This window comes from Mus musculus, chromosome 3, assembly GCF_000001635.26.
Source record: "Mus musculus strain C57BL/6J chromosome 3, GRCm38.p6 C57BL/6J".
Classification (NCBI taxonomy): Eukaryota; Metazoa; Chordata; class Mammalia; order Rodentia; family Muridae; genus Mus; species Mus musculus.
The window spans coordinates 153,854,487-153,871,479 of record NC_000069.6 but is presented as its reverse complement, the minus strand read 5'-3'; the positions used below and the strand labels follow the sequence as shown (position 1 = coordinate 153,871,479).

Genomic DNA, 16,993 nt, shown 5'->3' with positions numbered 1-16,993 from the left:
TGCACACCACAAGTCTGCATGGAGGCCTTTCTGCGATGTGTAGCCATTTCCCAGTCTCAGATCACCACCTTCAGTAGAGTTAGCCCCTGAAACTTCTTATACAACTCATCAGTAATTATCACACACCAGCATGCCAGCACCTAGGCCTAGTGTGTGATAATTATGGTTGAGTAACTGCAGGTATGATAAGGTTAAAAGTAACATTAGTGGTTAAATTTAGTGACAACATTTGATTTGTTACATTGATAGATTGATTTTTAAGGATTATTTTTTAGGTATATGCATGAGTACATTAATGTCTGAATGTGCACCCCATGTGTGCAGTGCACTTGGAGGCAAGAAGAGAGGATCAGGTCCCCTGCAACTGAAGTTATGGATGGTTGTGAGCTGCCACATGGGTGCTGGGCACTGAGCCCTGGCCTCCTGCAAAAGAAACACGTGCACTTAGCCAGGGAAGCCTCGCTCTAGCACCATCACACTGATTTGTTCTGTGAGAAGGATCTTACAACAATCTTTTTATATTTCTAAATTTCTAACTCAAATCTTTTTTTTTTTTTTTTTTTTTTTGGGTTTTTGAGACAGGGTTTCTCTGTATAGCCCTGGCTGTCCTGGAGCTCACTTTGTAGACCAGGCTGGCCTCGAACTCAGAAATCCGCCTGCCTCTGCCTCCCAAGTGCTGGGATTAAAGGCGTGCGCCACCATGCCCGGCTTTAAACTCAAATCTTAATGCCAGATGATAATAGCAAATAATAAATAATAATCAATGCTAACTTTTTATCACTGCTGTCTTAGGCTGAATATTTACTCTTTCATATTTTCTTTGGGATCAAAACTTTACCTTGGGATCTCAGGTATTCCAGACTGTCGCACACTTGAGTTAGGGAGTGAAGATGGCTGTTATCTTCAGATCTGCCTCCACCTCATGCATGCACCACCATGCCCAGTGTATGGAGTACTGGCAAGGACCTCAGGGTGCTGTCATGATCAGCAAGCACTCTACCAACTGAACCATGTCCCCAGCTCAGGGTTTGCTAGTCTAATAGTTGTTTTGTAAATTATTAAATAACTTACTATATTTACTTTGAGAAATATATCTAAATTTTGAAATTGCAACAGTTTTTAAGATACTTTTGGTCTTTTCTGTACCATCTTCAATCTGTGATGAGTGTGTTAAAGTTTACCCATGTGGTCCATTTCTCAGTGTGCAATAGTGTAGCTTCCCCTTCAGATGCTACCCAGAGAGATCTCTTTATGAACTAACAGAACCTTTGTATTTGGCTTTCTCCATTTCAAGGGTGTAGGACAGAATATGACTTTTATGTTTGGCTCCATGGTTAAGTTCCACTTTGCTTTGAGCACGCGTTAGCTGTGAAGCAGTGTGTAGGCCTCCTAGGTAAGCCCTTTATCTAGAGGAGTCTCTGGTTATTTTGAAGATATTATCAATAGTCATATGGTTCTTTTTAATATTTACAGATGTTTCATAAGTTGTTTTGGAACCCAGGGCAGTGAAAAGGAACTACATTCTCCCAAAATAATTAAAAATAATGAGTTATAACCATTACAATTAAGGGAAATTTAGGCATATGTTTGGGGTAGAGTGGTAACTTACTGTCCCAAATTGGGTTCATAACATAACTAATGTCAGCCCCTATGTGCACACCACAATATATTTAAATATAAATACATTCAGCTTTAACCCCTCCCCTTCTTTTCAGTTCGACCAGAGTTTACTGACACTTTAGCAATCAAACAAGGATGGCATCCCATTCTTGAAAAAATATCTGCAGAGAAACCTGTCGCCAACAATACCTACATTACAGAAGGGAGTAATGTTCTAATCATTACTGGACCAAATATGAGCGGAAAGTCCACGTACTTAAAGCAGATTGCACTTTGTCAGATCATGGCCCAGATCGGTAAGTTATACTTGACTGCATGGTTGCCAGTTGTGGAGGTTTGAACAAGAACCACTCGCATAGGCTCATATGAAGGTTGTGAGCCTGGCCTTTAACAGCCAAGCCGTCTCTCTGGCCCTAGGCTCATATAATTGAATGTGTGGACTCCAGTTGGTGGAGCTGCTTATGAAGGGTTAGGAGCTGTGACTTTGTTGGGGGAGGTGCCTCAGTGGGAGTGGACTTTGAGGTTTTAAAAGCCAAGCCATTCCCAGTTAGCTCTCTGTTTCCAACCTGAGGATAAGACCTAAGGTTGAGACCACCTTCTATTCCAGTACCATGCCTGCCTGCTGCCATGCCCTGCACCATGATGGAACTCCAGGTGATCCTGCCTGGCTTCCCCTCTCAGGATCCACCACTTATGATCACGGGGGTAGTGGGGGTTATGCTGCTATGGGTGGGGAGGCAGAGCCTGAACGGCAACTTAAGAGCAGTATAACTTGTCTAAGATTGCATGGTCTCCAGGCTACTCCTATGCTTTCAAGCTCCTGTTTACTTTGCACTCAGGCCCGATTAAACACGCACACGCACACGCACACGCACACACACACCACTTCAGAATTTAAGGTGAACAGTGATGAGAAGTAAAATAATTGTCTCAGACAGTTGGACAAGTAGCACTAGTAAGAGTGGATCCTTCTGTAATACAGGAGCCGATGATCAGGGCTGCTGAATGAAACCATGCAAAGCCCCGTTTCAGTTCAGTGCAGTCAATTCCTCCTCTCTCCAATCCTCTCACTTCTCTCCCCCCACCCCTCTTTCTCTCTCTCTTTTCTTATGGCCCACGTGGGCTTCAAGCTGTATCTGAGGCTGAGGCTGAGCTTGACCTTCTGGTCCTCTGCTTCTCCACCTCCCTGGTGCTGGGATATGGTGGGAGCTACCATGACTAGCTTCTGAGAGTTGGCAGTCAGTTCTCAGGAAAACTAGAGGTGAAATTCCAGGCTGCATGACCTCTTCCAGTGAGTCTTTATTCCTCAGACAGGCCTGTCCTCCATCTTTCTTTTTCCCTAGATCCAGGACTAATTTCACTGTGTTTTCCCTCCCATTATATCACTTTTACCTACACAGGGCTCTGTGAGGTATATTTCCCATTCTACATTGCTTATTTTGTCTAATGATGTTAGAATGTCACATTACATAGAAAAATGGGTTAACAGTCAGATCTGCTATCAATTGGGGGGTATTTTAGAAAGCTCAGTAGCATAACAATAGACTCATGAAATGTAACTCATCCTTCTTTGGTTACATGTTTTTATTGTCCTGCTTTGGACATATTTCTGCATGTTTGTACAGACAAACTTGTTTGTGTTTTACAGTGATTTTCATCAACTTGACCCTCGCACATTTCTTTCAGATTTCATTTGTGAGCTTCGTAAGCATGTCTTTGTTCTCTTTTGAGTATTATTTATTCATTGCCTGTATAAGCTAACCCTTCCTGAAGGTTAAAGTGACCTCTCTCTTTCTGATGTGACTGAGCATCAGTCGGGTTTCTGCACAACCTTGTATGGCAGGTGCCACAGGCACTCGCTTCCCCTGTGAGAAAGGGAGTTTATGTGCTAGCTTATGGAGTGAGCAGAGAGCCAGGCCACGCTCTGTGACTCCACCTACAGCATTCTGTGTGAGAAGCGCAGTGCTGTTGGTACCTGGCTTCCTAAAACACTTGGCGTGCTTCTTGTATTTCACAGGCTCCTATGTCCCAGCAGAATACGCCTCCTTTAGGATTGCTGCACAGATCTTTACGAGAATCAGTACTGATGATGATATTGAAACAAACTCATCAACGTTTATGAAAGAAATGAAAGAGGTAATGAAACAATACTTCCCTTTTATTAGAAGCATATTAACGATCCTAGCATTCAGACTTGCTGGTGCACTTTAGTTCCTGAGAGCCAGAGGGCAGTCAGACACAGCGCCCTAATGTGTCCTATGTGAAATGGAAGCTGATGCTTCACAGAATACACAGCTCTAGGCAGCTGCCGTGGGCTTTCGAGTTTCTGTATAGGATATCAGACAGGCTTGTCAGAAGGCAGTGACTGTTTTTACATAGAATCAATTGTCCTTTAGCTTTAAACATCATTGTTTTTGCCCATATAAACAAGGGAGAATGAGATGCTTCCTCCCCATAACAGTGTGTACCCTTCCTTTTCTTATTTGAGCAAACCCTGCCTGTGTCTAAGGCCGAGCACTTGGAACATCTGTGTTTGGAAGGGTGTGTGCGTCACTGTGCACTTAGGTTTCTTTTCTGATGTGTCATAGAAAGTGAGGTTAAACAAACAAAAGGAAACCTATACATTTGCTTAGTATGTATAGAGTGCCTGTGGGGATTCTATCAGTAGTCTAGATACATAAAGGCATGCCTTTTATTTAATTTATTTATTTTTGAGAATGTATATCACTGTATATAGCCCTCCCAGGCTGGCCACAGACTCACAGAGATCCACCTGTCTCTGCCTTTCTCAGTGCTGGATTACAGCTGTGTGCCTTTATCTCCTAGGAAGTATATCTTTTAAATAGATCCCTTGTTGCATAAAAAGCTAATTCACTATAATACAGTTGAGTGAAATTCTATATTTTGAGAAAGAGGTTGCTATTGCCCAGAGGGAAAGAATTTCTATCAATTTAAGTCTTGTTTGTTGGCCATGGATTTAAATTTGTTAAACAAACATATTTTTCTTAATATCTTTTTCTGTCTTTAGCAAATGTAAGTTTTGAAGTAAATATATTTTGAATTGGTTTTCCACATTGTGTGATGGTGATTGGTAATTTGTGGAGAAGAGAACAGCCATCTTTGCGTCTTATTTAAGCATTAGTTTACTGATGTGCTGCTTCATGTTGTAGATAATGCTGCTTTGTTGCCTCAGACATATGTAGATGTCTGTATTTACATATGAGCCATTTGAATGGAATTATTAGTTATGAGGTTGTCTGAAAGAGAAGCGCTGTGTTATTTTCTGCTCAGCAGGATTTCTCTATTAAAATAAATTTCAGACATATTTATAAAGGGACCAATTTCACTTGTTTTCTAAGAGAACAGCATTGCTTGGGTATAATGAATAGTATTAAAATTATGTCTTCCAGATAGCATATATTCTCCATAATGCTAATGACAAGTCACTCATATTAATTGACGAGCTTGGCAGAGGCACTAATACAGAAGAAGGGATTGGAATTTCTTATGCTGTCTGTGAGCACCTGCTTAGCATAAAGGTAAGCCGTGTTCATTCTAAATGCTGTGTTTCATGCACTTCACATGATTGGATTGTCTCAGTACCCACAATTAGTTCTTAATACAGTTTTGGGCAAAAAGGCACACTGCAGGAATTTTTGTTTCATTTCTGGTGAAAGTAGAAATAATTAATGTTGCCGGGCAGTGGTGGCGCACGCCTTTAATCCCAGCACTCGGGAGGCAGAGACAGGCGGATTTCTGAGTTCGAGGCCAGCCTGGTCTACAGAATGAGTTCCAGGACAGCCACGGCTACACAGAGAAACCCTGTCTCGAAAAACCAAAAGAAAAAAAAATTACTGTTGTGCATACAGGATATAGATGAGTAAATAAGACTTACAGATAATGCAAAAGTCACTTTGTTTTAATTTAATCAAATTGAATAACAAAATATGAAGATGTTACATATTACATGTTTTAGAAAATCTGTCAATCTGAAGATAGCATGTTTCTACATGTAATAATCTCTGAGGCACCATAGAACAAAACACCCAAAAGAAAACAGGTTCCCACAAATCTTGTAAAAATTATTTTGCTCTGTTATTAAGCTAATTTGGAAAATTATTTCATATATGACTTTATAATATACTCAGATATGAGAAATATAAAAGCACATTTTCATAATTAAAATGAAAATGTCTTTAAGGTTTTTTATCTTAAACAAGAGTCCACAATGATTCATTATAATGAAAAACTATTTTATATATTAATAAAAGTATGCAATAACTCAAAAGTAATATTAATACACATATTTTATATAATTTCTCACATGAACAAGATGCATATATCACTTAAGATAAAAAGCAAATTACTGTTAGTGATGGGTGTTTTTACATGTCAGTCTGCAGCTGTAAGCACTCCTACGTTTGGTTAAACATTATTTGGGTGATATCTGTGGGGTATTTCTAGAAGTGGACATTGAATGGAGACTGAGCCAACAGCCTTCACTGGTGGGCTGAAGGCTGAAAGCTCATAAAGGCTGACTGTTCCAAGTTCTCTAGTTCTGCCTCTCTCCACTGTGCCCACTTCCTTCCTCTTCTCCTTCTCTTTCATTTCTCCAGGACTCACTTGCTCCTCTTAGTGGTGCCCGGGTTGCTCAGGGTCTGCGGTTGTCTCAGGTGTGGTCTCAGGAGTGTTAGGCCCCACCCATGCATTATGACACCAGAAAGGGGTCATCTTGGCTATGGGTTGGCCCCTTGGGCCAGCACAGCACCAGACTGGTTGGTCATCTCAGGCTAGGTCCCTGTCCAGGTCACATGGCATCAGACTAGTGGTCATCTTAGGCTTGCTCCTCACCATGGCCCCATCCAGAAGTCATCTGTCTTGGACTCACTCGCTCATGGGGTCTGTGGCACCAGACTCAGGCTCATTTTTTTCAGTGACTGTCCTTCAGATGTCCATAGGTCAGAACACTGAGCATAGACATAGCCTCTCTCCTCTCTGCCACCTACTGACATCCATGTGATACAGCAGAGCCTGAAATGCCTCTAGGGGCAGTTGAATAGTATGTTGTATGTTGAATTAACCTAATAGAGTTTATACAGGTCTTGTGTGCACATGTGCGCTGAAAGGGACCTTAGTCAGGGCCTGGAACATGGGAAGCCAGTGCTCTTATCACAGAGCTACATCTGCAGCCCTTGATGCATATCTTTTAAAGCACATTATTGTCAGACAGTCATTAGTTGCTAAGCAGTTTAGAGGCCGATTTGTTGCCAGTCTTACTCTTTTGTATCAGTAACTCCCATGAGTTTCACTCCACAAGACCAAAGTAACTCCTTCCAAAAGCTGTGTCTATTTAATTTTCTTTCTTTTGAGACAGAATCTTGCTATATACTATTACTAGATGGCCTGTATTCTCTGGTCCCAAATTCAGCAGTTTTGGTTTAGCCTTTCAAGTGCTGGGATTTATGGCATTTAAATTTCAACTAATCCTCTATTTCTTAACTGTAATAACTCTTGGGTGGGGGGCTGTTTAGACAGGGTTTCTCTTAGACAGGTAGTCCTGGCTATCCTGGAATTTGCTCCGTAGACCAGGCTGGCCTTGAACTCACAGAGATCTACCTGCCCCTGCCTCTCAAGTGCTCAGGGAATTTCTCCTTGGATTTAATTCCTGGCACCAAAAAAGAAAATAAGAGAAAACAAACATAAAGTAAAACCTTTGAGAATTTAAATGCCTAATATAATGCATTAACTCCATGTTCTGATAGTCCTTGCAGGAGACTTCGTGTGAAGTGTGTACAGTGTAGAGGGAAGTGTGTGAGGATGTGGGCAGCTGAGCTATGCAGTGAGGATGTGGGCAGCAGAGCTGTGGTGCCTCCCTAAGAAGTGAGCACCTCTCTCAGTAGCCTTACCTCTGTAACCTTTATCCCTTTACTGTGGAATGTAGTCGCTTTCACATAACATAGTGTTTGTTTCTTTGTATTTTGAGAGATGGTTTCTCTCTGTAGCCCTGTCTGTCCTGGACTTTCTATGTAGACCAGACCAGCTTCAAACTCACAGAGATCTGTCTGCCTCTGCCTCCTGAGTGCTGGGATTAAAGGTATACACTACCATGCCTGACAGTCTCTTTCACATAACACATTGTGCAAGTGCAAACAGAGTTGACACATGCACATTGGATATAAACTTCAAAACCCATGACCTGAACATGTCCATCTCTGAGATACTGGTTTTACTCCTGTCTTTGTCAAGCTAGTTGGAAAGGTAAGCTAATTAATGTGTTATGTTTAAATAATTGAGTTTTCTAGATCATTTAAAAGTACTCACACTCATTGTTTGTTATGTGTTGTAGGCATTTACACTCTTCACTACCCATTTCCTGGAACTATGCCATCTAGATGCCCTGTATCTTAATGTAGAAAACATGCATTTTGAAGTTCAGCATGTGAAGAATACCTCAAGAAATAAAGATGCAATTTTGTATACTTACAAACTTTCCAGGGGACTCACAGAAGAAAAGAACTATGGTACTGCATATAGAATTTAAACGTAGACCTCAAAACAATGCGTGTCTCTTACGGCAAACCTTCTTTCCCTTTCTTTGCCTACCCCTCCTCCTTCTCAGTGTTTATGTGCTTTCTAGCAATCGAGTTTCTTTGACAGATTTATATCATACGGGCTTATGATCTTTGCTTTTCATTGATATGAACTGAACTGATACATCACATTACATCACATTACATCACATCACATTACATTACATCACATTACATCACATCATATCACATTACATTACATCACAGCTGAACTGTAGCGTTAGAATAATGCAAGAAAGCCCTGGAAACATTGGCTTGCTAGGAAGGATAGCAGTTTCTTAGAAAAGGTTTGTTTATTTTATTTTTTTTGAGGAGACTTTCATTTAGTGTAGAATTTCCCAAGCTCGTATGATGATTTTCCTCTCCCTCAAGATGTTTCATTGTTTATTTTTAAAATATTAATAAATGTTTTGGTGTGCTTAGTATGTGCAAGCCCTGAGTTCCATCACAGGACTACATAAACCACACATAGGCCTGTGATCCTCTACCTGGGAAGCAGAAAGGGGTCATGCTTGACTATAAAGCAAGTCGAACTTCAGGTGACATTCCTCACAGCCTCTGTGTCCTATGAGACTGGGTTTCTCATTGACCTGGAGTTTGTCAACTAGTCTAAACTGGCTACCCAGCAAGCTCTTAGAGGCCCATCTGCCTCTGTGTCCCCAGAGCTGGGATTTTTCTTCTTTTTTTAAAATTAGGTATTTTCCTCATTTACATTTCCAATGCTATCCCAAAAGTCCCCCATACCCTCCCCCCCACCCCCTACCCACCCACTCCCACTTTTTGGCCCTGTACTGGGGCATATAAAGTTTGCAAGTCCAATGGGCCTCTCTTTGCAGTGATGGCCGACTAGGCCATCTTTTGATACATATGCAGCTAGAGTCAAGAGCTCCGGGGTACTGGTTAGTTCATATTGTTGTTCCACCTATAGGGTTGCAGACTCCTTTAGCTCCTTGGGTACTTTCTCTAGCTCCTCCATTGGGGGCCCTGTGATCCATCCAATAGCTGACTGTGAGCATCCACTTCTGTGTTTGCTAGGCTCCGGCATAGTCTCACTAGAGACAGCTATATCAGGGTCCTATCAGCACAATCTTGCTAGTGTATGCAATGGTGTCAGCGTTTGGAGGCTGATTATGGGATGGATCCCTGGATATGGCAGTCTCTAGATGGTCCATCCTTTCATCTCAGCTCCAAACTTTGTCTCTGTAACTCCTTCCATAGTGTTTATTTTTTTTATATAGACGAGGTTTTTGCCTGCATATATGCATGTGCACCTGCTGTGTGGCTGGTGCCCAAGGAGGCCAGAGAGCCTGTTGGATCCTCTGAAACTGGAGTTACAGATGGTCGTGAACCATCATGTCAGTAATAGGAATTGAACTTCAGTGCTCTAGAAGAACAGCTGGGCTTTTAACCAGTAAGACATCTCTCCAACCCCAGTGTAACAGATTGTATTTGTAAATTGTATAATTTTACATATTGTATTTCCTACACACTCATTGCCATAGTCATTTTGTTCTCAGGTTATTTTATAATTAAATCTAAAAATCTTAAAAATGGAATATGTCAGCTGGGTGGTATGTGCTTTTAATCTAAGCCCTTGGGAGGCAGTGACAGGTGGGTCTCTGAGTCTGCTAGCCTGATCTACTGAGCAAGTTCCAGGACATTTTATTTATGTGTGTGTGTGTGTGTGTGTGTGTGTGTGTGTGTGTGTATTCAAACCATGACATTCTTAAACTCTTGTCAACTACTTTCTATGTAAATCATTATGTAGCACGCAGATTCTCATGTTCTGGAAATTTTCAATTTTTCATACATTGAAGTCTTCAAAAATCACTTTTATCTTTGGATATGACTCCTATGAGGAAAATAAAGCCTGCTTTACTATTTAAAGTAGGAAATGAACTAGACAGTTTTCTTGTATCAAATGTGTAATAAGCCGTACCATTCTCTATTCAAGTCTGAGTTGGGTGAGATGGAAATAATCTGTCCTGGGTGTGGAGTCATCAGGGTTCTGTCAATTATCAGGTGTCAGCCCTATTTTAGTGAGCATAGCAACCAGTCATTTTTGGTGAGCATGGTGCAGTTTCTGCTGCTTTTAAACTTCTAGAGACAGTAAAGTATTGGATCCATAGGAACCCTATGGGAGGGCGTCTGCCAAGCGAGGGGCAGTCGACACTTGACGTTGGTGTAAGGAAGTCATGGAGGCATTTCATGCTCATTGGTCTGCTAGACTGAGGAACACACAGCTAAGACGACACAGAAACAGTGATCTAATGTCCCTTTTCTGTAATTTTAGGATTAAAAGCTGCAGAGGCCTCCTCACTTCCGTCATCGATTGTCTTGGATGCCAGAGACATCACAACACAAATTACAAGGCAAATTTTGGTAAAAAAAAAACCAAATATCTCCCAGACTTTGTAGAAATAAGACACTTAAAGTCTTTGCATTTCCTTATTATATGACGTACTTTTTTTTTTTTTTTTTTTGGTTTTGGTTTTTCGAGACAGGGTTTCTCTGTATAGCCCTGGCTGTCCTAGAACTCACTTTGTAGACCAGGCTAGCCTCGAACTCAGAAATCCGCCTGCCTCTGCCTCCTGAGTGCTGGGATTAAAGGCTCTTGCCACCACCGCCCGGCTTGACATACCTTATCTCATGTTACAGACCAGCTCTCCCTTCTCTTTAGCCTCCCTAATGGTATCGAGAGCACTCATGCAAGCTGGTGCTCTCTCTCACTGTGGGTCTGTCTGTGTGCTCAGCTTCATTTGAATACTCATCCTGTCATTAGTTGTTCCCTCGCTCATCTGCCTGGTCCTTAGGTGACTTTGTCAAGGCATCTCCATGTGCTTGAGTGTTTGGCGCCCTGTGTCTGTAAACAGTTTGCTCATGTGCTTTTGAAGAACGTGCAGTCATCTTCATGGGTTCTTTTGAAATTCCCACACCACCCTGTAGTGCTTCTGTCTTACGTCATCTTGCACCTGCCCTGGTGGACCTCTGAATTTTCCCTAGTATCATCTTTTTTGAGAAACAGCATTTTAGATATTGTTAAGTAATGTTTTACTCGTTTGCTCCCCATTAAGACCTACTTTCTTAGCTGCCTGTATTTACTTTTGCCTCCATGTTTTCTTCACTTGACTCTTCATCTTTCACATATGCTTAGTGCTTTTTCAACGAAATCTTCTTTGCTGCTTCTTACAGTCTTCTCCTTCTCCCTCTGCTCTGTCAGTGATTGTCTAGCTCAACCCTTCCATACAGCTCCTTGTATTGTGGGGACCATATTGCTCTAGAGAGTAATCGTTCCTTGCTTCTCCGTGACTCACATACAGACTGAAACTGTCTCCTAAGCTGTAACTAATGAGAAGCCACCTCTCCTTTGTGCTCCCCTCCCGCATCCCGTATTCCCTGCACGCTGGCTGCTTCGTTGTCTTTCCCCCCAGCTCTTGCCTGGTGGCTGGTGCTTATTCCCCTGGAAGGTCTGATCTGTGGGCCTCTCAGTACCTCCCCCTTCTCCACGGAAGCCTTTTCCTTTCTTACTTACTCGGTGTGTTTGTTTGGAAGGTGTTTGCCCCAAGTACCTTTTTGTATAATCTCCACTGCTAATAGTCTTCTGTGTGTCGTGCATTGGAGGGCGTATGTATGTGTATATGAGAGAGACAGAGAGAGAGAGCAAGTGATCAGGCTAGAGGACAATCAACAGGAATTGATTCTCTTTATCAAGTTTGGTGATAAGCACCTTTACATGTTGAGGCATCTTGTCAGCCACCCTTCAACATATTCATCTATTTTTAAATAAAAAATCAAATTATCATCTGTTGTGGGGAAAAGAAACTCTTGTCTTTTCACATTTAAGAGTTCCTTTCCATCGCAGCCGTATGTGGCCGTTCCCTCACAAGCCCATTTCATTAAGGCTCTTGCTAACTCTCCCTAACCCACCCTGTACACTTTCCACATTGTCTTCCAGTGCATAATCACTATGCCTGATGAGGAGCTGGCAGACACTGGCTATCAAGTTGAAGTTGAGCCTTTAAAGCCTTGTATAACTATCTCAGGAAGTGCAGTTCTGAGTCCCCGGGGGTCCTGGGCGCTGCCCTCCTCCCCAGTCTCTGGTGGCTCCCCCGGGGTCCTGGGCACTGCCCTCCTCCCCAGTCTTTGGTGGCTCCCCCGGGGTCCTGGGCACTGCCCTCCTCCCCAGTCTCTGGTGGCTCCCCCAGGGTCCTGGGCACTGCCCTCCTCCCCAGTCTTTGGTGGCTCCCCCGGGTTCCTGGGCACTGCCCTCCTCCCCAGTCTCTGGTGGCTCCCCCAGGGTCCTGGGCACTGCCCTCCTCCCCAGTCTTTGGTGGCTCCCCCGGGTTCCTGGGCACTGCCCTCCTCCCCAGTCTCTGGTGGCTCACAGATTTTTCCCTTCTGCCCAGTTTTGCTTTAGAGCCTCCTTTCCTTTGCTTACGCCACCCTGACCCTACGTCAGTTTCACATAATTTGCATCTCTGTCGCGTGTCATCTCCCTGATTGTGTTCCAGGTCTCTACTTTAGCTCTTTGTCTACCCAGAACCCTCCACTTTGGGCACTTCTATCAGTCAAGACTGGCTCTAGATTCTCTGTCATCTGTAAGCATTCCTGGTCTGTGCTGGCAGTGAGCGTGCCTTCTCTGAGAACTGTGCATCCCTCCCTCTTACAGACCTTCCCTTAACTACCACAGTCAAGTGCATATAGCAGGCCGTGTGCACTGAGTGTACAAAGCTGCTTGAGGTCCGTTATCACGTTAGCTGTACATGATGGTGCCCTATAAAGGTGCAGAAACAGCTTTGGTGCCTGAAACACACCCAGTAACTTTTATATAAATAAGAATAGTTAATTAAGGCACCAAATGGATGACTAAACATATGACTATCTTATTATTGTCGTATTGAATTTTATTCTTTTTACTGTGGTGGAAAAAGGGAAAATATATTTACAGAGAGGATTGTCTACCACCAAGAAAGAGTTTAAGAGATAATACTTCTGGGAAACTTACTAAGTCTTTCTAAGTTATTAGGGTTGTAGTTGTTGATTTCTTTATCTAGTTCAGTCAGAGATGTAAATTGGAAGTTAAAAAAATCTAGCTTCTTGTCCAATCTTTAAGTCTTATTGGACTATATTTTATATATTATTTTTTGATATTACTAAGTATAGTTAAGAACCAGCCATAATTATAGATCTCCATTGATGTTTATTTTTAAATAGGCAATATTTTCTTTTAGGCTACAATGGTTGTTGTATTCTTCGGCAGGTGGCTTTCTGATGTCTCATCTTATCCCTGGGTGACATTTACAACTGTGTCACTGCATAGCAGTGAACAGTGTTAGTCCCTGCCTTTAAAACAAATATGTTTGCAGACTCATCTCTCTGCTGAGTTTTCTGTTACTTTTTGGTATTTTGTTTATAAATTTGACTGAGTAACAGGATTTCTTCTTTAAATGTCATTTGCAAGGATATGAGACTTTCATAAAGTAGTAAATGTTCATGAGAAATTTAATTCTCCAGGATAGCATGCTTTAAAGTGTGTATGAGACCTTGAGTTCCTATTTCTATGAAACAAGATAAAATAATACCAAAATATAAATTAAATATGCATTTAAATTTTAATTTCATATTTTGATAACAGCAAAATCAAAGGAGTTCCCCTGAGATGGATAGACAGAGAGCTGTGTACCATCTTGCCACAAGGCTTGTCCAGGCCGCCCGAAACTCTCAGTTGGAGCCAGACAGGTTACGGACATACCTGAGTAACCTCAAGAAGAAATATGCAGGGGACTTTCCCAGGGCTGTGGGCCTTCCAGAGAAGACTGAGGAGTGACCAGTACACGGTGTGCACAGGGGTTGCAACTTAGTTGCTCAGCTTTATGTTTTAATTAAAAATTATAGTATATTAACCTCAGAATGGTCACCTACTATGAATTCTAGATGGAAAATATTCATTGGAATAGCTTCAAAAGGGACAAATTTTTAAATAAAAGTTTTTGTTAGAAAAATAATACAGTATTCACTGTGAAGTCAGACTAAGTTTGTAGTTTGCTATTAAGTGTATGTTTAGAAGGTTAACAGAAGTATTCTAGCTTAAAAATATATAATAAAGAATAGGTCTGAAAAGGTTCTTTTAAGCATTTGCATTCTATTCTGACATAATGCTCTATGATTTAACCACATCTCAACTTGGTATCTCCAAATTCTGACCATGAATGACTCTGAATTCAATATAATGGTGCTGGGAATCAAAGAAAACTTGTTAGTCAGTGCATCCCTAAATGTGGAGATAAGCACTTTACAATGCAGCAAGTGGTCCTGGAGCAGGGATCATGAGCAGCTCTGCGTCCAGTGCTCAGCACTCTGGCTTTTACTCATCAACTCCTGTCTGGTTGTCTTTCTACAAGGGTGTCCACCCTTATTACATAAAAGGGAACAGAAAGACAATACCGATTTGCTTCTCTTGACCATTACCAGGGAATACTATTCTTTCATTTAATTTTATTTATCTTGGGCCAGCAAGCTGATTCATTAGGTAAAAGCACTTGCTGCCAATCTTGACCTTCTGAGTTCAGTTCCTGGAACCCATAAGCTGAAATGAGAGACTTATTCACACAGCGTGTCCTCTGACCGACACACACACACAGACACACACACACACACAGACACACACACACACACACACAGAAACACACACATACACACAGCATGGTTTACATGACTGTAAACATGTATGTAGGCACACAGTAAATGAGAGAATCATTCACACAGTTGTCCTCTGAGCTCCACACATACAAATGCTCTGCGGCTACAATACTGAGGAAACAAGAAGAAATAAGCACACACTCATACTAGATTCTCTTGTAAATCAGTGCCCTCACAGGCAAGCTAAGTTCACCACCAAATCAGAGTTTACAGAAAAGTCATTGTTGTTTCATAAAAGAGAAAAAAACAAAAAACCATGTCAGGTATTTCTTAAGCAGAAAGGGCCTTTCTTCTCTCAAACACTTCATTTTACAATTCCATCTCAGTGGGTGACTTGTTCATAAAGTCTTAGCTCTCAGGTCTACCCTGTGGTTTTTTGTTTTCTTAAATAAGTTCCTGGATTTGGGTGTACCCTGAATCATTTATTTAGGAGTTGCAATATTCATAGTAATTGGAACAACAAAATTATTCACAGACTGCATATGCTGTGACTGGTTCATGTGTCTGTGTTTTTGTCTGTATGAGTATGTGCCACATTCACTTGGTACCAGCAGAGGCCAGGCCAGGGCACTGGACCCCCTCAAAATGGATTTATCAAATGGCTGCAAGCTCCCAGTGTGGGTCCTAGAATCTAACTCAGGTCCTGTGGAATAGCAAAAAGTAACAACTTAACAACTGAGCCATCTTTTTAACCTTCATATAGTTTTTAAATATGTGGATATTTTACAGAATTTATTGGTAATATAGATTGACTTTATTAAGCCTGGTTCAGCCAAGGCTACACAGAGAGTTCCTGTCTCGAAGGAAAAAAGTTTATTATTTCTGTTGGTTCACTATTCCAACATTAATAGCCACATATATACAAGAAGTCATAATTCAAATGGAATACATATTTTTGAGGAATTAAGTTAACATTGTGTATTTAGTATCTATACTGTCTTGTTTGATTACTTATATATTCCCCATTGCCATGTAATTGCTGCTTATTTTTTTTTTTTTTTGCTTTCTTTTTTTTTTTTTCTTTTTGTACCTTTTGAGACAGAATACAACCATGTAGCACTGGCTGTCCTGGAACTCATTCACTGTGTAGACCAGGCTGGCCTTGTCTCTGCCTGTCTCTGCCTCCCAAGTGCTGGGATTAAAGATATGTTCCATAAAGATATGTTCCTGGCTCCATCCATTGCATCTTAATTAGTTCTCCAATGGATTATTTTATGTATTATCCTTAAAACCAGATTATTCAGGTTTATGACACCTTTGTAAGAGGGCACAGAAGAGGGGCAGGTGTTGGCAGGTTGGGAGGAGACATGAGAAGCAGGGCAGCATGGGGGCAGGAGTGGAGCAGCCCAGCACGCAGGTGTAAAGTAGAGCTGCGTCAGGATCATCTCTCAGATGCCTCATCCTGCTCCCTTCACCCAGTGCTCAGCACCACTCCACTTCTAAGAGATGACTTTTCATCATTTAAAGCTCTTTTTATTTTTATTTTAGATATTAAGTTAAAAGCAGACTTACTAAGCTGGGGAGAGGGAATGGTGGTGTATACGTTTAATCCCACCACTTCGGAGGCAGAGACAGGCAGATATCTGTGAGTTCCAGGCCAGCTTGGTCTTCAGAGCAAGTTCTAAGACAACCAAGACTACACAGAGAAACCTTATCTCAAGGAAAAAAAAGTTTATTATTTCTTAAAATTACGTTCTCTTATGCTGTTTTGAGTGCAGCAGTAACATGCTACAAAGCAAGCCAGCTGAAGACATCAAGCTGTCATGATGGAGGTGAGCACTGGGAAGCAGCTCTTCTTGGCTTTCAGATCTACTGCTGTCTTTGCTATTTTTCTTTGACCTGCTTTTATGTTATAGATAAACATCCCACAATCCAGCCTTTCACTGTAACTGCCCACAATGTCTTAGCAAGCCTCCTGTGGTGTTTTGAATGAGAAAGATCATTAGGCATATTCATTGAGCACTTGGTCCCTAGTTGGTGACACTGTTTGGGAAGGTTGTAGAACTTTTAGGATGAGGAGCCTTGCTAGAGGGAGTATGGCACTGGGGGCTGGGCGGGAGGTGAGGGGTAGACTTTAAGAATCT

At 41.7% G+C, this 16,993-nt stretch overlaps 1 protein-coding gene and 1 pseudogene across 2 annotated transcripts in view; one reads left to right on the top strand and one right to left on the bottom strand.

The window, feature by feature from the left end:
* Msh4 (mutS homolog 4) overlaps positions 1-14,339 on the top strand; it is a 48,998-nt gene extending 34,659 nt beyond the window's left edge. For both annotated transcript variants that reach the window (NM_031870.3, NM_001282054.1), the window contains 6 exons: positions 1,716-1,916; positions 3,638-3,756; positions 5,031-5,159; positions 7,967-8,141; positions 10,504-10,592; positions 13,846-14,339. In NM_031870.3, the coding sequence (NP_114076.1) occupies positions 1,716-1,916; positions 3,638-3,756; positions 5,031-5,159; positions 7,967-8,141; positions 10,504-10,592; positions 13,846-14,037 (905 nt within the window). In that variant the 3' untranslated portion in view covers positions 14,038-14,339. The remainder of the gene's footprint in view (positions 1-1,715; positions 1,917-3,637; positions 3,757-5,030; positions 5,160-7,966; positions 8,142-10,503; positions 10,593-13,845) is intronic.
* Gm24395 lies at positions 6,549-6,673 on the bottom strand (annotated as a pseudogene).
* Positions 14,340-16,993: the final 2,654 nt, after the last annotated feature.